Source organism: Helicoverpa zea, chromosome 31 (assembly GCF_022581195.2).
Source record: "Helicoverpa zea isolate HzStark_Cry1AcR chromosome 31, ilHelZeax1.1, whole genome shotgun sequence".
Lineage (NCBI taxonomy): Eukaryota > Metazoa > Arthropoda > Insecta > Lepidoptera > Noctuidae > Helicoverpa > Helicoverpa zea.
Genome location: NC_061482.1, coordinates 865,188 through 886,858, shown reverse-complemented (window position 1 = coordinate 886,858; position 21,671 = coordinate 865,188). Strand labels below are relative to the sequence as shown.

The window sequence follows — 21,671 nt, the reverse complement described above, 5'->3', positions numbered from 1 at the left end:
ACATGAATTTGTTATCACATTACAACGAATTGTGGTACATTTGACAACTGTAACGAGACTTAAATAGCCCCAATGATATTTGAATATGAATTCGAAGATCTGCCGTCATCTGGTTTCAATTAAACCTTAGATGGGACGACGGGCTTTTTATTATTAAGAGAGTGTACGGAGCTTGCTTGTATGAAATATTTTCGCTTGTTATCAATGTCGCCAAGTGTTTGGTGGTATTTTTTAAAAATTATGAACATGTATTTAAAAACGAGGGGAATATTACGCTTTGAATGTAAAGAAATAAGTAGGTAGTACAAATTAAACTTATAAAACACTGTGGCCAGAACTACAGCTGAATAGAACATGTCACAAACACCATACCTACATATTGACATCCTGATACAATTCAGATGCAACAAACACAGGGAAAAAAACAATTACAATCACGCAACTTGTTGAACAAACACAAAATATACAACACGAACTGAGCGAATTCACTGAACCGCGGGAGTCCAACACGTGCATACAGGGCGAAGAGAAACAAACATTATAACACTCACCATTATAATACGTTATTGTCACTTTAATTTAAATGAGCCGGCATGGTACCATTAGATTACGCGGGCAGATGTGACTCCCTCGAGCGTCGAGTAGCAACTGAATGAGCGAACACATGTTGGTCGGACGCAGGTAGCGAGGGGTGCGCAGGTACGAAATTGCAATACTTATCTATGCTAGGGTGTTAGACACGGACCCTTTCTAAGAAGTTATTGTCTAGCGATTTTTGTTTCACGAGAAATAGCGTGTTATCTTAAGTGGTGTTGAATTTCGTTGCTGTGGAATGGGAAAGTAAATGCTTTCGCGGTAAACCGTCTGAACTGATGTGGGTACCTACACTGTGGTAACTCAAAGCTCAACAACTTATGCTATGTACAGCATTGTAATATTACTGATACTGTGGGAAACAGCTTATACGACAAAAATAGGCGTCTACTCAGTCCACTAAGTAGCGAATCGAACGACTTATTTTACTAACCGTATTTTCTATAGAATACCTCTCACCTGTCCTAGCAATACAAAAATCAATGTACTATTCTAGAAACTGGTTTAACTGTTAAACTTTCCTAGCCGAACCAGGGGCTATTTTTCTCTGAGGCAACCCTTGTCTGTGTACATTGTATAGACAAACTATTTGTCTGGGATGCTTTACATTTTTTATTCACACCCCTGTTTTAAAGAAAGTTTCAAGTCTGGCAGTATGTCAAATGGTATTTTACTAGCCTTTTGTGCGTTTATTATAGTTTAACAGACCCCTTTTGGAAAGTATACTTTCTTGGGAATGAGCACTTCTTATTGGGGTTTAATTAAACAGTAAATAGCGTTAGACCGTTGCTGGTGTAGTTACTAAGCAGTGACTTCTGAAATCATTATTTTTTAGGGTTCCTTGGTCAACTAGGAGCTCTTATAGTTTCACAATGTCTGTCTGTAAATCCGTACCTATATACACGTAAAGTATAAAATGATTTCTTTTCATTCCAACCCTAACGTTTGAAATTATAGATTCTTTAAAATGAATACGCGTCACTACTCTAACTTTTGAACGCTAAGTTTCAAAAATATGAAAAAATCTCTAAAGAAGAACCAAATACTTCCACCATAAAAAGTACCACGCTGCCAAGGGCAAGACTGCCAGTTCAACTTGCAATTTCCTATTAAACTCAATTGCTTTAACTTGACGCATTGGACAGGAACAGTGGAGGAAAATTGCAGGTCACATCACAAATTACGCTTTAACCATGCCATTACGATAATTTGCGGTGACAAACGCGTATCATAGGCATAGCTACGCTAACAAGACTGCTCAATGCATCGCGATGCAATTTTGTCAGTGAATAGCGCGTGACTGGGAATTCTACAACTGTAGTCAGAAAGACGAGGGATTGTTCGAAAGAGTTACCGCGGCCCTGGCACATAAAGAAGGAACATGATGAGTTTTAGTCTGTAAGTCTGACACTCCCTCACGCTGCTGACCCACAGCGGGAGAGGTTTTTGGTGGTTTCCCATAAAAAAGGGGGAAAATGGGAGGTTTCATTCAATCCAATAAAAAAATCATAGATAAGTATTGTCTGCCTGTCCTTTTCCCATATGTATATATGCAGTTTTACTGTTAAAAGCGCAGCAGATAGAAACATTATGATCTTAATAAAGACATAGTAGTGTTCAATAGCTATTGTTTTGACAGAAAATGATCGACGTAGGTTATTATTATGTGTTTCGAAATAACTACAGTGTCATGTTATCACAACAAATCCTTTAGCGAGGGATGAAATACGAACATATCAAATGAATGACCTCAATTAACCTGAGAAAAGTCATCTCGAACAGAGTTTCGAGTTTCGTTTCAAAGAAATTTTCCATTGTTTATCTTCAAGAGCTTTTAAAAATAAAAGAACTTATTTTCTAGAAATAGCTGTCGTTTCATACAATATCTTTACTATTATGATGAAGAGGAAAAAAAATGTTTGTTTGTGTGTACCTTAAAGGCTCCGAAACTAGTGATTGAAAACTGATTAAAAAAAATAATCTTTCACTGTTGGAAAGCTTCACTCTTCCCGCGTAACATAGGCTATATTTTATCCCGGTACGAGCAGTAGGTTAGGTCCCAAGAGACAAGGGTGAAACCGCGGGAAATCGGCTAGTTTCCTATACGTTTAAGTTAATTATTGTCCGTCTTACCACAAAAACTTTTAAACGTCAGTTTATGCCTTGTCTAAAAAAATGTCAAATTATGACGTTGACATATGGTTCATTTTGCAGCCAAAATTTTATTAGACAAGTGTAAAACAGGGTTTAAAGTTTTTGTAGTAAGGCCCTGTGTGTTTACTCACTTGTTTTTGCGGTTGATGAAAAATATGCGGCGATGGTCCTGGCATGTCATTTACCTATTGGAACAGAAAAAACAATTAATTCCACCATCCTCGTTACTGACTTCATGCAGATCACATAGAACTAACCGTCACCAACTATTGTTGTGTTATTAATAAAATGAGACATCACAGTGTTACTGAAGTTTTTTCTTGAACAAAAGGGGGAATGCGTACCATCTCCAATAATGCGCACAAGCTAAGCCCTCGGTTTTGCTCGAGACCATGCATCTCTGCGAAATGGACCTAGACCAAGCGGCCAAGCGGTTATTGTTAATTGTTTGTAAAGCATGTTTCACTGGACACACGACTGTCTTGAGAGACTTTTTTATATTTTATACCATTTAAAAACGTCTCATTTATGTTCTCAATGCGGGTTGGTGATATCAGACTTTATAGTCCAGGTTTCCTCGAGATGTTTTCCTTCATCTTTCTATGAGTCATTGGTGTCCAAGATTTACTTAGAAAGTACATACAAAGTTTGAAAAGTTGCATTGGTACTTGAATCGAACTCACACCCTCTTACTCTACAGGTTGGTTCTTTACCCACTAGGCCACCACGTCCTGTGCCCAGCAGTGGGACGATAAAAAGGTTGTAACATTTATGTACCATGGAGAACAAAATGACTAGCGGAGATGTCATAACGCAAAATCTAAGAAAGTAGTGCGACAAAATGTGTTCGGGAGCCGAAGAACGTTACTAGGTCCACATCATGCGCCTATTTTGGAACCCATTCATTTTTTTTAAATAAAATCACCAATCAATCAAGACCAATATTTGACAATGGGTCTTGATTTGACAAGAAACATATAAGAGTTACAAGAAAGCGCCTGACATGCCTGTCTTACGGCATCTCCCCTCATCTTTCCGTCACCAGTGGTACTAACACATACAAGGACAACGTCACATTATTATTGTAAAAGGTAATTACCACAGTTTTGTTATGAAACAAGGCGGAACGAAGTAACTCCGCCTCGTCCAATCACATGATACCAAATACTGTCGTTAGCAAAGAGGTGAGGTATGATATTAAAACAGTGCAACAAGGAATAAGGATGAAATAAAACCAAGTTGGATTAATGAAGAACAATGAAATAAACAAAATATATAAATTTTTAATGCAGTAACAACAAGCAAACGTTTGAAAAAAAAAATGATAGACAAACTTTTCAGTGATTCCAAACGAAATACTGTGTAGTAGTCAAAAAGAGTAGTAATCAAAATGATGCAAAAAGAAGACAAACAAAACATACGCTTCAAAACAACATTTTAAGCTTCGACACCTCGAAACAAAGGTAAGAAAAAACGAAAAAAAAAAGACAATAAGCTAAATCTCATAAAACTGAGATATTTTTAAGGGTATTTTTTATGACTAATCATCAAGTGTAAAATCTTGTAGGAAATATGGACTCATTATTATAGTGAATGTTCCTGATATCTCGACATCATATGTGTCCAGTTCGTCATCAACGTGAGTAACCTGTGAGTGCGCGGTGAGGTTGAGCCCGTGGCTGGTGGAGGGGAGCGGCACCGACACCAGCAGCGAAGCCGGTCCCTCGCGATCCTTGCCGCCCTACACAACCCACGCATTAGTCACTGCGGCTACCGCTAGCCGGGCTCACTACGACACTTCAATATGTAAAATTATAGCACGTTTTAGCTATGGCCAAAAATTTGAAAATTATATTAATCAGCCTATTAAAATTCAGAAAAGTTTAGCAGTTTCTTACTGCAGTTACTTTAATTTTCAAAAAGTATGTAATATGTACCTGCCGAATTATTTGTTACCACTAAGTATCAGAATCAAATCTAAATGAGGCAAGATAATAACTACAGTACACTGCGATCACTATGGTTTCTGCCATCATCATTACTTATGAATTCGTGCTTTAATCTACTCTAATTAAACTGTTCTAAGATCTAAACATGACGTAACTAAAATTGATTACACATTGGCTATCAGAAGATGTTTGTCCGACATTTTTTAGCAATTTATGTCGTAGTCTTCATGCATGGTTAACTCACAAATGGAGTGCTAGAAGCGACATGACTACAGTCTGATTGCTACACGTCTCTTCAGGTTAACACTTCTATGTGCTCAATACTCCGTGGTCACATGCAGTAATGGATGAACCACGCCTAATTCTAAGTAAATGTTCGCTTCAGGCAGATTGCTTTAAGCTTAAGACATTCTTGTTTACATTTTAATCATGCTTTGGGTTGAAGCGCTGATGATAATTTAAAGATAAAATGATTATATTTATGAATGAATTTTCATGGTATATAATATCATGGTTTAATGTGATACCATGAGTTATAAGCATTAAAGCACACATAGGATATACATGATAAAGCAAAGCTAGTTTAGTTACTTAAACACAAAATATTTAAAATAACATAATATGACTGTGATATCAAAAATTTACCCATAATTAACAGGGCATGTAACTAATGACTTTTTTTTTGAAAGTTTTATATTTGTTTAGTAATAAAGTGATGTTGTACTAACCTGTGGCGTTGAAGGAGAACGAATATTGGACACTTGATTGATTCCGCTCGGGCCCGGCATTGGGCTAGCAAGGTGCCTACAGAAACATATTTAATATGTAATATACCTTTTCACACACGGTCGGTTAGCCCCATGCTAAGTTATTAATTAACTTGTGTTATGGGTGCTAACACAACTGATAAATTACATATAGCTACAATATAACACCCAGACCACGGCCAACAAGCATGCTCATCACACAAATGTCGACCGAACCGGGAATCGAACCCGAGACCTCAGGTACGGCAGTCCGGCATGGTGACCATTACGCCATCGAGGTCGTCAAATTTTATAACAAACAATATCAGTACCAAAGTGTATATTACAACGATAATGAACACAAGTGTTTAGTACAAAAGCAAGTTTCGTTTTTTTTTTTTTTGTAATATTAGGTCTATCAAATGACCCCCTGAATTGGCAGAAAAATGTTATCAAGTAGTGATTAAGTTACATACACTCTTTTCAAAAGGGAGCCGACAACAGACTCGATACAAATGTATGTGATACTCATGTCAATGGTATATTTAGAAGTAAAACAATATACTGTTTCTTTTTTAACTACAATATTGTAAGTAATCATAAAAGTATGCATGCACAGAAACAGAAACTGTAAGCCGTCATTTCATACGCGTCTTAAAAATTTCAAAACGAAAACTCAAAAAACTTTTTTACAAAAAAATTAAACCGACTTCCCAAAACACTAAAAAGCAAAAAAAAAAACTATTTTTAGGTGCATCGGCCTAGAAGTCGGTGTCTAATGGATGTTACTAAGTTAATTTTGCCACCGACTTCTAGGCCGATGCACCTAAAAATAGTTTTTTTTTTTGCTTTTTAGTGTTTTGGGAAGTCGGTTTAATTTTTTTGTAAAAAAGTTTTTTATTTAAAGCTTTTCAGTGATACGTATAGTTGTCACTATCCATACAAGTGGGAAGTTCTCATCAATACAAAGAATATAAGTCCAAATACGAGGTATTTTACATATTCAGTTGTCGAGTTCCCTCGACTTACTTTCTCTGGTCTCCATCATCAGGTCAGCTCCAAACCTTCACTGTTGCAAAGGTCTTGTCAATACAAATAATTTAAGCCCAAACACGAGGTAGTTTACATATTCAGTTGTCGAGTTCCCTCGACCCTCTCTGGTTTCCATCATCAGATCAGCTCCAAATCTTCACAGTTGAATAGTGCTTTTAGGCGTACACCTGAGTGTCAAGTTTTTACCCTATGTATGCCTACAACTTTCGAAGGTTGCCCTCGATTTCTCAGGGTTTCCATCATCAGATCCTGACCTGATGACTATGGGACCAACTGGCAGCTATTCCGAGTCGAACAAAAAAAGAATCACGTAAATCGGTCTATAAACCTCGGAGTAATCGATGTACATACATAGAAAAAAAAAAAAAAAAAAAAAAACATACTGGCCGAATTGATAACCTCCTCCTTTTTGGGAAGTCGGTTAATAAAACGTGGCACGACTGCGCCGGGAGTCGAACCCAGAGCCTCGAATTCGGCAGTCTGGCATGGTGACTATTGTGCCATCGAGGTCGTAATACACACATCTCCCGAGCCTTTTCCCAACTATGTTGGAGTCGGCTTCCAGTCCCACCGGATGCAGCTGAGTACCTGTGTTCAGCAAGGAGCGACTGCCCTGTCTGACCTCCTCAACCCAGTTACCCGGGCAACCCGATACCCTTTGGTAAGAATGTAACGTAATAATGCGGCGTAAATAAAAAAACGTGATCAAAGTACTAACATCTCTAACACCCGCATTCAAGAGACATTTAATGATTACTAAAGCCATTCTTTAGTGAAGGATTTCTTTGACAATCCGTCGTTAAGGAGTGATTTAGGTAATCATTAAATGTCTCTGAGTGCGGGGGTAAGTATTAAAAGTTGTAAGGGTAGGTATATCAAAATATCTAAAACTTACCTAGGACTAGGATTGGAGGCCGGGCTGTGTGCCGGCGGAGGCGGCGGCGGCGGAGCTGCCGGGCTCACGCTAGCGAAGTGCGAAGTCGGCACCGGTATAGCTTCCAGACAGTCTGTCTTTGCCTGATGTACATAAATAGTAAATACATGTACATTACATGATGCTAGTACACTATGTTAGATTGTCAGCCTATATTACAGAACAATAAATTGTGCATTCTGAACTGTAATACGGACCGAACTAACCGGATAAAAGAATAGTGTGATTTATATGATGATATAGGCCTTACGCAGACGGAGAGCCAAAACGGAGACGATTTCTATTATACACTAGCAAATTAACTTTTAACTTTAACATTACTGAAATAAAGCGCAATTAAGCTTGAACTTGACAAAAAATTATCCCCCGTTCTAGATACATGCAACGCATACAATGGAAGTCTTTTCCACGGCTTTATTTTAATTTAAAGTTGATTTTCAAGTGCTTTATAAAAATCTTCACTACGCTCTTTTCCCGTCTTCGATGAGCCATAGTTTTTAAATGAAACTTAATTTCAAATTAACAGAATTTAACAACAATAAAAAAATACATACAACGACCATCTAATCTAGTGCAATTACTATGAAACCTACAAAGATGAAAAAAACAATGAAAATGGGCTGATTGCGAGAGATGAATTGAAGAGAACAAGAGGTACCTTTTTAATAATTTTGTCAATGGGTTCCAGCGGCACGTCGGGTTGTACGTGGGTGGCTTCCCACACGCCGCCCTGAGTGCCCGCCTCACCCGCCTAGATCATTAACATTGGGTTACTATCCACAAATCACCTAACACATGATAACATTGATAACTGCCTAAATTAACTAAACCTACATATAAAACATTTTAACAAAACTAAATCCTTTTGTGTTCATGGGCAGTGGTGTGTTTTTAAGTTAATATTCTTTTCATTATTAAATAAAATCATAAGTTATTACAGAGGAACAAAATTGCTGTACCAATTCTGTGACAAAAATCAAAATGTTCGCTCGCTTGGATTTGACACTATCCAAAAGTAGGTACAACCGTCCAAAATTCATCGATAAATGGACTGTAAGACAATGTTGGTCAAGTTCCAGTCTAATCGGATGCAGCTGAGTACAAGGAGCGACTGCCTATCTGACCTCCTCAACCCAGTGACACGGGCAGTTACAACCCAGTTTCGGTTTAATACCCTTGGCAAGAATAGTTGTCCGACTTACTGGCTTCTGACTACCCGTAACGACTGCTAAAGATGTTCAATGACAGCCGGGACCTACAGTTCAACGTGCCCTCCGAAACATAAGTATAGATTGTAAAAATTACAGTGTATTATGAAACTTACCGTAGAAGGAGGAGTGTTAGAAGTATAATCTACGGGCGCATTCATATTATTCGCCGCGGCAATGGCCTTGCGTTTCTTGGTCTGTTTGGTTTCTACCAGATCTGTGTTAGTGATCACAGACTCTTGGTAAGTCGGCTTTGAAGTCGGGACTTGGACCACCGAGGCCGTGATTGGGGCACTGGTGGAAGAAAATACATAAATTATTAGTTATCTTTATACATATACTTAACAATAAAAAAATATTTGGCTATTCATTCACATACACCATCTATTAAATAGTCCGCACAAAGCATAAACATTTGGTTTGGATCCGTGAGAACGTTCTTTAGTTATAAAATTACAAAGAAAAGTTGCATTAATTTTTATAAATAGGACTGTTAAGACTGTTACTGTTACAGCCTTTTTATCGTCCCACTGCTGGGCTGCGGCCTCCTCTCACACGGAGAAGGATTGAGCATTAATCACTACGCTTGCTCAATGCGGGTTGGTCATTTCAGACTATATAGTTCAGGTTTCCTGAAGATGTTTTCCTTCACCTTTTTATCAGCCATCAGTGTCCAAGATATACTTAAAAAATTGCTTTGGTACTTGCCTGAACTGGGATCGAACCCACACCCTCATACTCGAGAGGTTGGTTCTTTACCCACTAGCCCACCACGACTTAGAGGAGATAGATAAGACGGTGTAGTACTTACCTGGTCGGATTGGTAGTGATGGTGGATACAGAGGCAGCGGCCTGCGCCACCGAGCTGATCACCCCCACTGCCTCGGCCGGCTTGCTGGGAGACGCTGACGGCGGAGCCACCTTTGACGGACCAGCCGGGGTGGAACTGCCAGATGCTGCAACAAGATTGGATCATGATAATTATGTATGTACAAGTGTTGATGTCCAAAATAAATGTCAGTTTCTTTAAAACAACTGTTAACTTTAATAATAAAACGTGAAAAACATAATAAACAGACATTTTATGAAACGTTTATGCTGTTAGTGAAAATAGTGATATGATTTAGCCAATTTGTGACAACATCAACAAGAAAACAGTTAGTTTTTGATACTAATTCTATGAAACATATAAAAAGAACTATGAAGTTGGTTAAAATGTAAGCAAAACGATCCATTTCGGTTTAATAACTATTGGAAACCAAAAACATACTTTTTAATAAGTACATCAGTCAGGATGTGAGTAAAAGTACTAAACAAGATTGGTAGCAGCCTACTGCATGAACACAAGACTGAGCCTTGGGACTTATTATTACACACCCACAAACAAGTAATTAAGATAGCAATGTAATACTATAGGGCATGATAACTTAAATATGAGAGGTATCACTTAACACTTTCTTAGCACAAACTCATCACAATATATGTCACACAGCAAATTCTACTTAAAACTGCACTAATAAAATATTTATGCCATTAAAAATTTGCATCCATTTTTAAACGCCTAAGATCAGTCACAATAAAAACTTATTCACCTAGGGCACTTATGTTTACATTTGTTCTGATTCTAACAAAACACTCACAATATTTAATAAAAAAGTTTACGAATTTCCCAACCAAAACAAAATAAATCAAAAGCGATGCCTTTTTTTAAACGTCTACTATAAAGACCTATGAAAAAGACAATATGAAAAGTACCAATTATTTCAGAAAAAAAATCTCCTTGAGGCCTATTTCAGTAGAAATCAAATCGTTTATTTTGTGTTTATTTTTATTTTACAGTGCAACTTACCTTTCCCAGTCTGAGTATTGGAGGCCTCAGTGGTATGCTGGGGCGAAGGCGCCGGGGTGCTGCTTTTGCTCCCGGAGCCCCCGTCGGCCGAGGAGCCACGGCGTGACGGAGACGGCTTCTTCTTGTCCGAGGAGTGGTGCAGTTTACCACCTAATTCAGGGTACAACGTCACTATTTAGTCAAACGTGTCAAACTTTGGAACGCCAAAAACATCAAAATAATTATAGAAAAAAAATATATTTCAATGTAAAACATTACTCATATTAACTAGTATGTCTCTTTAAAAATAAATTTGCATGCAGCTACGAAGTCATTTAACATATATTTCCGTTATAAGTTAATTAAACATGGACAGAATTGTGAACAAAGTTTGGTGGTCTCTCTGACCCAAATGAGGCTTGAGATTGCAACGCATTTTTTCATATTACGTATATTCATATAGCACTTATAAAAAAATAAACACGACTTTCTCCATATTCTACTACAGTACTCAATCTAATTACCATCACAGACATAAAATCATGCAAAACGTATACAAACAAATACCCAAAACAAAAGACAACACAAATAAACTAAACTTTTAGTACGAACACTTGCATACTGTTACAGTTACAGCCTTTTTATCGTCCCACTGCTGGGCACAGGCCTCCTCTCACACGGAGAAGGAAGGAAGGAACACTTGCATATCACCATTAAAAAAAGTCTACACGGAAAATTTACTTAAAAATAGAACCGTCGATGAAGTGGCTTGTCAAACTACTAGTTCGACAAGTAACTAGGAGTACTAGACTAGACCTATAAACTGGGTCTTGCACTTACCAATGCGGAGTTAACATTGTTATTTCTAGCATACAAGCACCTTTTCTGCGGTCGATATCGAATTTGCCTCACAAAATGTCAGATATAATACACTTGACATGGAAAGCATGATCATTTTAAAATGCACTGTTTATGGTGAATGACAGGTAATTTCCCCAAGACATTACCGCATACAATATTTATACTGTAATTGTCTACGCATAGAACTGTTTAAGTAGTTAAACGATTATTAGTGTTTCGATTCTCTTAAATTTTACTTTTTTAACAGATGTCAATGGCTATGTGGGTAGATTTTTTCTCACAATACGATCGTCACGAACTGAGCTCTGCTGCTTGTAATTTGTCTTTTGTCTTAAATTCATAATTACACGTAATTTCAAGATATTCAGAGTTTTACTTAAGAAGCTCCAAGTCTTGTACGTAAACAGTAATTTTACTGTATACTTTCCTATTATGAAAGACTATATGCATAAATAACGTAAACTATTAAAAAATACACAAAAAAGTATCAAGTATTCATTCATTATTAGGGCCGGTTGCATCAAATTACACGCAACTCAAAATGAATTATTAAAAAAAAATAGACAGAAACGTAATCCATAAAGGTATCATATTTAGACATGAAAATATTTTGAAAAGTTTTGATAGCCATCCACAAATTGACTTACAGTGTAAAAGAATGTTGATGCAACTGGCCCATAAGGAACAAGACACACCACAGAACATGCGACAAGGATGTACGACAAAACAAACGCACTTTTGTCCGACGCCTTATGTTTGCGCGTCACGGGACCACAGTCAGTCGCGTCTTGAGACATGTCTGCCGACGCGGGGGAAAACAAAACAACAATTTTATACATATATGTACTAGTTTTGACAACAACAGGAAAGAAAGGGTAGATAAAAATGATAGTTCAATGGTCATACAAAAAAAGGTTTAATATCCATGTTAGAAAGGCGCAAGCTTAAGTTGGTTTTGCCTTAGTCTAGAATCTAGATCCAAATGTATTGTAGTACGGATCACAATGCAAGCTTTGGATTTCAGACAGGGTAACATTAGCCAACTGATTAAAAGTGAGTGATATCAAAGTGTACTTGGATATATAGTAGCTGTAACTGTGAAAAGGCTTGGTCATAATTATTATTATTTAAATGTTATAATACTCTTTTCCTCTAAAATAATAATAAAATCGATATACTTCATTAAACTAACTATTGACCTACTTAATTATGAGGTCGTGTATTATAACTGTAGACGGGGAAAACTGTTCAGTTATTGTTATTAACCATCGGAACATAATCCCAAAAAATTTGCATACAAATTATATAAATATAGCGTTTTAAATAAAATATTTCGTTTCTAAAAAAATAGGTACGTGATATAGTGTATAGGTACATTACACAAAATGTATAGGTTAAACAAGGACGCCTGAGTTAAGCGGCATTCTTCCTGATGAAACAATCTCGTAAGTAAACTGACATCCTTGATGACCTTACATAGTAATAACCAAAATAAAATATAAAAGTAATAAAATGTATTATTCCACTCACCCATAGGCTGACTAGGATTGGGAGTCTTGGACGAGTTCGGAGTACTCTTGCCCGACACGACGGTGCTCGTAGCGTGAGACGACTTGCGACCCGGCTGCCAACGAGAACAAACTGATATAACTATCCACTAACAGCCAACAAAACACGACACCTTACACAAACTATATGCACATACTCAACTATCAGTTAATGCGACTAACCGCCCTTACAAGTATGCTATACTAATACATAATAAAATAATAACATAAACACCAATAAAATACACCCTGTTATTAACGGACGTCAAATTGGGTTGATTAGGATACGAGTATTATTCAATCTGTTCCAATATTCGTATTTATATTTGTCATTCACTTAGTCATTTCATTTCATTTATTGATAATCGAGGAACAAGGTAAAGCGTATATCTGAACGCCGGTGTAGGACGGTGAACTAGAAGCAAAAGCATACAAAATATACTGTTACTGATGGATTGGATGGCAGATGTGGGCAGCTAACATATATCGGAGGCCCAATACTCTACGATAACCTGGTATCGAGTGAGAGACCAAGCTATAACAGTACTGGAATAAAATACGAAAAAAATCCATGTCTAACCACAACAGCTATGTTTTAAAACATTTTGAATAATAAAAAATCGTACTATACAAGAAATGAACACGGTAAAATACAGATAATTGAAACGTGACGTCCGTTATTTCACTTCGTCAATCATGAAGAATATTTTAGATATTTGTTCCAGCACAGTTATAGGTCGGCCTGTCACCAGGTCAGAGTGGAGTGTTGGGCGACCGTGTATAGACAGTCGGGTACGTACCCCTTTCGACTTGGCGGCGTGCGTGGGCGTCGCGGCGCCGCTAGCCTTGGGCGAGCTGGAGGCTTCGCCCTCCTTCTCGCAGCTGGAGTCGCTCGACTGACTGTCGTGCGACACCGGCTTGTACGGCGGGATGGTCTTTACATTACCGCCCTTTTTCTGCACAGTCAACGATCCACCGTATCACACAACGCTCATTCCCGCGCCAGTACTCTCAGTGTCAAATTACAACGAGTTCGCGCTACGAAACAGGATATTTTTATTCAATAATTGATAAAACCTCTACGTGTGACGTATGGCCAGTTAAACATGTACTACTCTACACTAAACTAAAATTATGATAAATCCAATTTGTGTATAAAATGAAATGGTTTTAGTACCTTGGCGATGATGGTGACATCATGATTGGTGAACTAAAAAAATGATAATGAATGAATAAATCAATTTCCATGCACAAGTATGGCGACGTAACGCAATAGTTAGGTGCAGTAGCCGACATGATAACAAAATGACAAAGTGAAAATGTTAAACACTAAACGCGTACTCAACACAATAATCAGCTCATGATCGGTCGATGATCGACTAAATGCTGGCGCGCATTACTTACTGCATTCTCAATAGCAACTATACAAAGTGATACATTAGTAAAGACTGCATAAAACAAGTAAACTCGTGTTAAGTCCATATGGTTCGGGGTAGGCGCGTCCTGTAATAAGCGCCAGTCTTTAGAAGCTTACACTCACAGAGTGAACATACAGTATGTCTAAGATGGCAGTAACTTGTGAACACAGACGTCAAACAACACAAAGACGGACATTCCAAATGATCATGTGCGCTCGACATGTAAGTACACAGGGACATGTAAAGTAGGAGTTGGAGTATACGCTTAGGGGTACTATGAAAAGCAAGGAAAACCGAAAAAAAAAAAATTTTGGGACTTGGTAAATTTTTCAAACTTTTTTTTTTTAATCTTGCCGGTTTTTTTCAGAATTGGTTTGACCATGGTTGCTGCAGGCAAGGTCAAACCGATTCTGAAAAAGGCAAGATTAAAAAAAAAAAAAAAAAACTTCGAAAAATTTACTAAGTTCCAAAGTCCTCGCTCCATAGCGCCCCTAAGGCAACCCTTTGTGAAAGTTATTCTAATTTAATTAATAAGTAGTTTCATTAAAGATTTTAAATATAAATGTCAATAAACCCTTAGAAACACAAACAGACATACACACACCCATCATAAAGACAAACATAGGTACAAAATAATGCTTAGGTAGGTATATGACAAAATATATGTATCACACGTAATAAGAATAACACAGGAGCTTATATGTATATGTCATTGTCATGATAAGTATACTGATCTAAATCCCAGTAGAAAAAGTAATCATATCATCACAGTCCCAGAACACAGTTAACTGCGAACCCAGTATTCACATTGTAAGGTAAATATCAGAAGAAAAAAAAACTATTATACCCATAATAGTTATCATATCATCATTAACTATACATAATATTATATTATAGGAAATAAATTCTACATTAACATTAACTTCATCTCATATTAAAAAAACAAATGAAACATCATAATAGAACAACGTTCAAAACTTGAAAGTTGTTCTATTACTATGCTGGTACACCGATACACAACTAAGACATTAAGTATGTACTTACCAGTTTACCGTAATGATGTTGGCAATATCCGCAGTACTTGACATTGTCCAGGTAGTTCCCGGCTTCCTCGCAGAGAAGGCCTAGACCTTGAGCACATGTCACATGGAATTGTTGCTTGCAACCTTGAGGCAGTATATGAAATACATTAGTAGGTCAAACACAGCATAAAGAAGCTACTGCTGAGAAGAAAATAACAATATTATTATGAAAAATCTGAATAATGATCATGTAGGTCATCCGTTTAGCCGTTGCCAAACTATGTTGAGGTGCAGCAAAGTGTCAGCGTATTACATAGAGCGACTGCCTCTCTGATCTGATAAATACAGTAATTGTGCTTACTGGATACTTTTTAGTATATAGACACAAGCCCTTGACACCAAATATTGTTATATACATTACATCTGTCCGGTCTAACCACATGCAGTGTTTTTTCAAGAAGCAACATATATCTGCCGTCCTGAACCCAGTAACCGACACCATAATAAGACTATTTATCAGACTAACTGGCTTCTAACTATGGGTAGTTATGAGTATATCTACATGCTATATTCATTCAATGCCGGGCATACATCCATATAAGCTACATGTATCAAATTATGTTAAAAAAAATAATTAGCAGTATGACACAGGTCATATATGGGATAAAAGTATAGCTTTAACATAAAACTAATGTACAAAACTGACCAGATTTGTTGCACTGCATGCATGCACCAGCAGTGGCGCGATGCGTCTTGCCCACATCTTGGCAGATGTAGCATGTCTGAAAATATTCCGTTCATTTTTACATTTGTACTTACCACTATATCGTTTTGAGATAAAATAACGACAGAAATAACATAAGAAGTATGGATTAAGTAAAATAAGAATTATAACACAAATAGTAATAGTACAAAAAGGAAGATAAAACTTTGTAAGCACGCCATTTTTTTGTCTAAGCACTCGGTATTTGAATACATTTTTAGAGTACATAATGCGTTAAAAACTGTAATTATCTAAAACCAAACCTTTTCTTTCTTAATAGTACAGGACCTTTTCTTAGTAATTTTCATTTTATTAAACTTTAGAAAAGAAAACAAACTGAAGAAAAGAAAATAACGAAGCACACGTTGTTACTTTCATGAACGTAAAACGAGAACTAGTTGGGCAAGATTTCGGGCCTTAAGGTGACTTAAAAACAGAAAAGTTGAAAATATTAAAAACATGTGGGTAGATGAGTTTCTAAAGTATGAAATAGTACAGTCAACTTCAGGTCAGTGGTAACAGTTTTATAAGAAAATCTTACTTATTACTATTGTGTTAAGGTGTATGTCAGTTCCCACTAATGTGCAGTTCATTGTAGGTACATACACGTAACTTTTTATCGCATCTCATCGAGGAAATCAAAAACTCGTTAGGAAATGAATTAAAGTTGAAAAAATCTATCTAAAAACATTAATAAAAATTACTTTATTAGTTGGACGGTTATTATAAGCATTATTGTTGTTCTATATTTATTTTTGTTGTTTATTTGTTTAATATGCATTTGTTTAAAAAGTCTTAGCAAGATACCTGTAAAATTTTGAGAAAACTTTATTTAATACTTTTATTTTGGTAGGTTTGACCTTCTCGACTTTATATCGGTTTTAATAGACGGCGGAAAAAAAATACCTATGTCCCCCAGGCTTTTTATTTAGATTTTCCATAAGTATTTTGGATGTATTATTTATTACATTATGTGTATGTATTATGTAATTGATGTGTTTGTTTGCGTTGTTCTTATCCTTCTTCTACCTCTTCTAGTATGTGGGCTTGTTTAATTCGTATTAAATTAATAAGGTCTTTGTCATCGGAAGCCAATGGCTGGTAGTTGGTAAATCAGAAGTGTGGTGTCCATGGGGCGCTGAGATTTTGTCATGACGACTTCCTCTGTGTTACGGTTGACTCGGTATACATAGTTAACATTGGTATGTTTTGGCTGTCGTTTAATTTGCATAGACTATTTAAGAATTGTAACAAATTCGTTTTACAGATGCACAGCTTTTAATGAATTAATGAAAATCTTTATTTACAGACATGGTAAAATACAAAAGGTGGTAAAATGAAATTACAAACAATACTAATATACTACTAATATATTTATAACATACAAATGCAGTAAAAACTATTGAAAAAATAAAAACAACACATAAAATATTTTTACAATTAAAGAAATCTTTTGTTATTATGGGTTTCTTACCTGAAATAAATGAATTTAATTTTTTATTTATGTTTTAAAGGGTATAAAAGAAATAAATCATTTTTCGTACCTTATTATATCTCTCTGGTGGTATGAGTCGCAACACAATAGGTTCCATGGAGGTGACATTGCCGAACCTGACCTCTGGTATGTACAGGGCACACACCACGTGAGCCCATCCTCCTGTATCAGACCTCTTCAGTGCACCAGACTTAGACGGACATAGTTCACAGCGCTGAAACATCACATCATCAATATTAGTACAAGCTTCAAAGCAAAATGTATGGACATTGGTGATTCTAGACAAACTTACAACTTTAGTCTTGGTGTCCGGACTCTCACACTTTCGACAATACCACGGTCCTGTGGGTACTGTAACTATTCCATAACACGCTGAAAATACAAGCCATATGTTGGTTAACATCAGATTTAATTAGAATTTACTAAGTCAATTTGAATAAATATACAAAATAGTGTTCAGATGCTGATGCCCTAATGATCAAGGCTTCAGCTAGCAAACTGCACCTTGCACCAGGCAGCTGAACACTTCAGGCAAATACCTTGGTGGACAGCCACCGTGCATCCATTTCCATCACAGTAGACAAGCGGGTTGTCTGGCCAACCGCGCTCGTCTGAGCACACGCAGCAGCCTCCTACCATCTCCTTCATTGTGTACTCCTCATTATTGACTTAAAACCTACAACACCACGACACATTGCTTACAAAGAACTCCAATAACTGACAATTGCAGTGAAAAGAATATGAAATAGCTATTTATTTGCATATAAATGTGCGTGATACGAATAGATCACCAGGTAATTTGACCCTATGGAAGCTTAAGATGATTTGGATGACAATCACAAATGAACTTCATGTGTGTGAAAATAGTGCAGCAGCAATGGATGTCGCTAAACACTTCATATTGAATTAAGCTCTTGCAGAAGTGATGCAACTCGAATCCTTTTTAAATTGAGTCAATCAATAGATTTTTTTAACATAACCTGTATTTAATAAACAGATTTAATGATAAATTCTTTTCATAGTATGTTTTCTTTTTATAAGTATTCAGCCAAAGTATCAGCTGGATTGAATGACTCAAATTAAAGCAGTTGAGTTGAGAATTACATCACTGTCAGTTTGTCAAATAACAATTGTATTACTTATATTAATTATATTACAGTTTAGTTATAAATAATTGCAGGAATTAATAAAATAGATATAATACAAACAATACTGTTTTATTTGCAAAAAAATATATATACAAAATGGATTAAAATAATAGGTGATTTGTCTGTGTGTAAGGCAACATAAGTTTTAGCAAGTATAAAGAAAAACTTAAAATACCTTAAAGAACAATGTCAGACGTCCATAGTAACTTAGGCTCAATAAAAATATTTCATGTACAGTGAAAATTCTTACAGTTTTTTGTGTAGTTTAATATCAGAAGCTTTTCTATGTTTTCCACTTTTGCATTGAACTTCTCAAAACCAAATTATTCCAAATTATTCAAACGAAAAACCTGAACTCGATAAACAAAATAATTACTTATTAACATGATATTTTTTTTTTGGAAAAGTTCTAGATAACAATTAAATATTTTATAAGAAGTTAGTATTTTGTATGTAAATTGTTGTAGTAAAGAACTTTGTGTCCGTGAGAATTCAGTTTTAAAAGTTGATTGGGTGGGCCGAAACCTGACATTGTTCTTTAACCCTGAGCATGGATAATAACAGCAATGTTAGAACTATTAGTTAATGGTATTGTTACAGCAATGTGAATACTGGGTCGCGGTTCTCCTAATTTTACTTAAGCGTCATACGATTCACGTTCGACTCGATTCGACTGAGATCCGATCCCGACTCGATTACGATTGAAGGGTATGTGGCATTCCGCTATTTTTTCTTTGAAATAAACGTTTTTATCCTTTTCTGTCATTCAATAATGAATCATTTTGTCTGCAAATGATTTACGATTGCAAAATGATTGTACAGCAAACTACCGTATGGACCAAAACACCAAAATAGCAGACCAATCGCACACCAATCAAATGTCAATCGAATACGATTGGTCTTTTATTAGTAGCAGAATAGCCGATATGGTTAAAACTGCTATTGCGATTCGATTTCTACTCGATTTTGACATTATTAACTTAGGAGAATCGGGCCCCTGATAAGGAATTAAGAAGTGTTATTGTGTATCATAATATGTAGTTATCCATAGACATGGCAAACTGGCTTCTGCAATTGGTTTCACCTGATTCACACGGGAAATAATTTACATATGGATAAATAGTAGCCTATGTAATTCTGTAATTAATTGGCTGTATTACTACCAAGTTTCATCGCAATTCATTCAGTTGTTTTTGGAAAAGGTTTAAAGATTCCTTCTAATAAACTTTCGTGTTTATAATATCAGTAGCATAATAGGCTCATAAAAACCAAAGTAATAATGTTATTACACATAATGCCACTGTTCAGTTGTTCAAAATCAATAATAGGTGTTCTGATTTCACAGAATTACAAATGTTGGTCCGAATAACACATTGAATACCGAGTACCGGCCGACCCAGTGCTTCTCACCAACTATGAATATTTGATGCAAATTGATTCTCTGTGCAACAATCACACTTGATGCAAGGACTTTATCATGAGTTCAGGAACTAATTTATCAAAACCAGGTCTATACTGTTTGTACAAGTAGTACATGAGACTGTAATACCTACTGGCTAGCTATAATATTTAGATGAGTGTTGAACCATAAAACTGTCGGAAGCCGAATAATAGGCCGGAAAGATGAAATTATATACAAAGGCGTTTGTTGTAGCACAATTTTGAGCAAAATAAATAATATTCTCACAAGAGTGTCACTGAATAAGACTATAATATACGTAAGTAAGGGTATGAGAAGCATTGATTACGAGTCTAAAGCAAGAGCTAATACAATTTGAAGTGTAAAACTGATGGATAATGCTGTGAATATTAAATGACAATGAATAACTTACAGCTTCCATCTAGTTATATTTACCAAAAGTAAAATTATCCGTTCATTGATGAAGAAATTCCCGGCAACAATTGTTTAATTCATCTTTAATTTATAACTGATAACTTTTATCACCTCACCTGCGCCTAGCAAGAACGATAAAATGAAGTCTAATTACACAGAATCAAAACTCGTCGAGTAATAATTAGGTAATAAATGCTTAAACAAGATAAGAACTTTGGTTGAAACTCAAATTGTAACTTAAATTATCCCTGATGTCAGGTAATATTATTATAACACAAAACTCGTCAAAATTACTCTCGCTTGCTGCTACTAGCTACAAGCTGTGCTACAAGCAAAAGCCATGTTGAATTTTGTTTGGAGTGCATTACAATAAAGATTTGTAATTTATGTAGCATTCACGTGTTAGAGCAGGATAGCAGCATTCTTAATTAAGTAAGAGTAACCGAGATGACTAAATGTTCCACCATTCTACATCGAGGTACTGGAACGCGCTATTTATCAATGTTAGTTTCAAGGGGGTTTATTTTATTTCCTAGAGAGTAGATTGAGGTAGAATTCTAGTTAGATTCGCTGTGTTGGTAGGATGTGGTAGGATGGTAAAAAATACAACAAAACGTCGCGTCACATGCGCGCGCAGTGTTTTGTTGCAGCATGTAATGTGTATTGATTGATTGCTATTCCAGTTCCAGCAAAACTGGCCGGGCAACGCATATTTAATAAATAAATAGTCAATGACAAGTCTAGTACCTACTAGATATATTATCTAGAATTTTTACCCTATATAAAAAATGAACAATGTACCTGAACTATCTAATTAGCATCTAAATCTCTTTTTAAGCTTTAAACAAAAAATATGTTCCCACTAGGTACTCATACAAGTAAACACTAAAATAATGCACCTGCGATGATCAAATGGATGTTTGTACAAATGGACAAATGGTTTTAGCTTGAATTGGGAATGAGATCCCTCCGCGACCCCACACTCCATATTTTGGACACAAAGGTTTGAGTTGGCAACTCTCAAAGATCCTTAAGCTTTTGGGTTGCTAGCATACAAATATTTCAAGCAAATTGAAGTAGATAGTTAAGTTTAAAAACAAATTCACAGTTCATTAAT

At 36.2% G+C, this 21,671-nt stretch overlaps 1 protein-coding gene across 11 annotated transcripts in view; it reads right to left on the bottom strand.

Moving 5' to 3' along the window:
- Positions 1 to 20,904, bottom strand: part of LOC124644889 (protein AF-10-like) — a 37,784-nt gene extending 16,880 nt beyond the window's left edge. For 4 of the 11 annotated variants that reach the window (XR_006986123.1, XM_047184537.1, XM_047184540.1 and 1 more), the window contains exons 1-17: positions 20,576 to 20,904; positions 18,112 to 18,248; positions 17,865 to 17,944; positions 17,622 to 17,786; positions 16,021 to 16,096; positions 15,337 to 15,458; positions 13,675 to 13,830; positions 12,858 to 12,951; positions 12,064 to 12,126; positions 10,488 to 10,637; positions 9,450 to 9,594; positions 8,755 to 8,932; positions 8,089 to 8,181; positions 7,392 to 7,513; positions 5,426 to 5,501; positions 4,397 to 4,489; positions 2,880 to 2,933 (exon numbers count right to left, since the gene is read on the bottom strand). Coding sequence is in view for 10 of the 11 variants with exons in the window: in XM_047184537.1 (XP_047040493.1) it covers positions 2,880 to 2,933; positions 4,397 to 4,489; positions 5,426 to 5,501; positions 7,392 to 7,513; positions 8,089 to 8,181; positions 8,755 to 8,932; positions 9,450 to 9,594; positions 10,488 to 10,637; positions 12,064 to 12,126; positions 12,858 to 12,951; positions 13,675 to 13,830; positions 15,337 to 15,458; positions 16,021 to 16,096; positions 17,622 to 17,786; positions 17,865 to 17,944; positions 18,112 to 18,220 (1,776 nt within the window). In the remaining variant the exon portion in view is untranslated. Of the gene's footprint in view, positions 1 to 2,879; positions 2,934 to 4,396; positions 4,490 to 5,425; positions 5,502 to 7,391; positions 7,514 to 8,088; positions 8,182 to 8,754; positions 8,933 to 9,449; positions 9,595 to 10,487; positions 10,638 to 12,063; positions 12,127 to 12,857; positions 12,952 to 13,674; positions 13,831 to 15,336; positions 15,459 to 16,020; positions 16,097 to 17,621; positions 17,787 to 17,864; positions 17,945 to 18,111; positions 18,249 to 20,552 lie in introns of all 11 variants that reach the window. The other 7 variants (XM_047184539.1, XM_047184538.1, XM_047184542.1 and 4 more) reach the window with 7 other exon arrangements.
- Between the last annotated feature and the right edge of the window lie 767 nt (positions 20,905 to 21,671).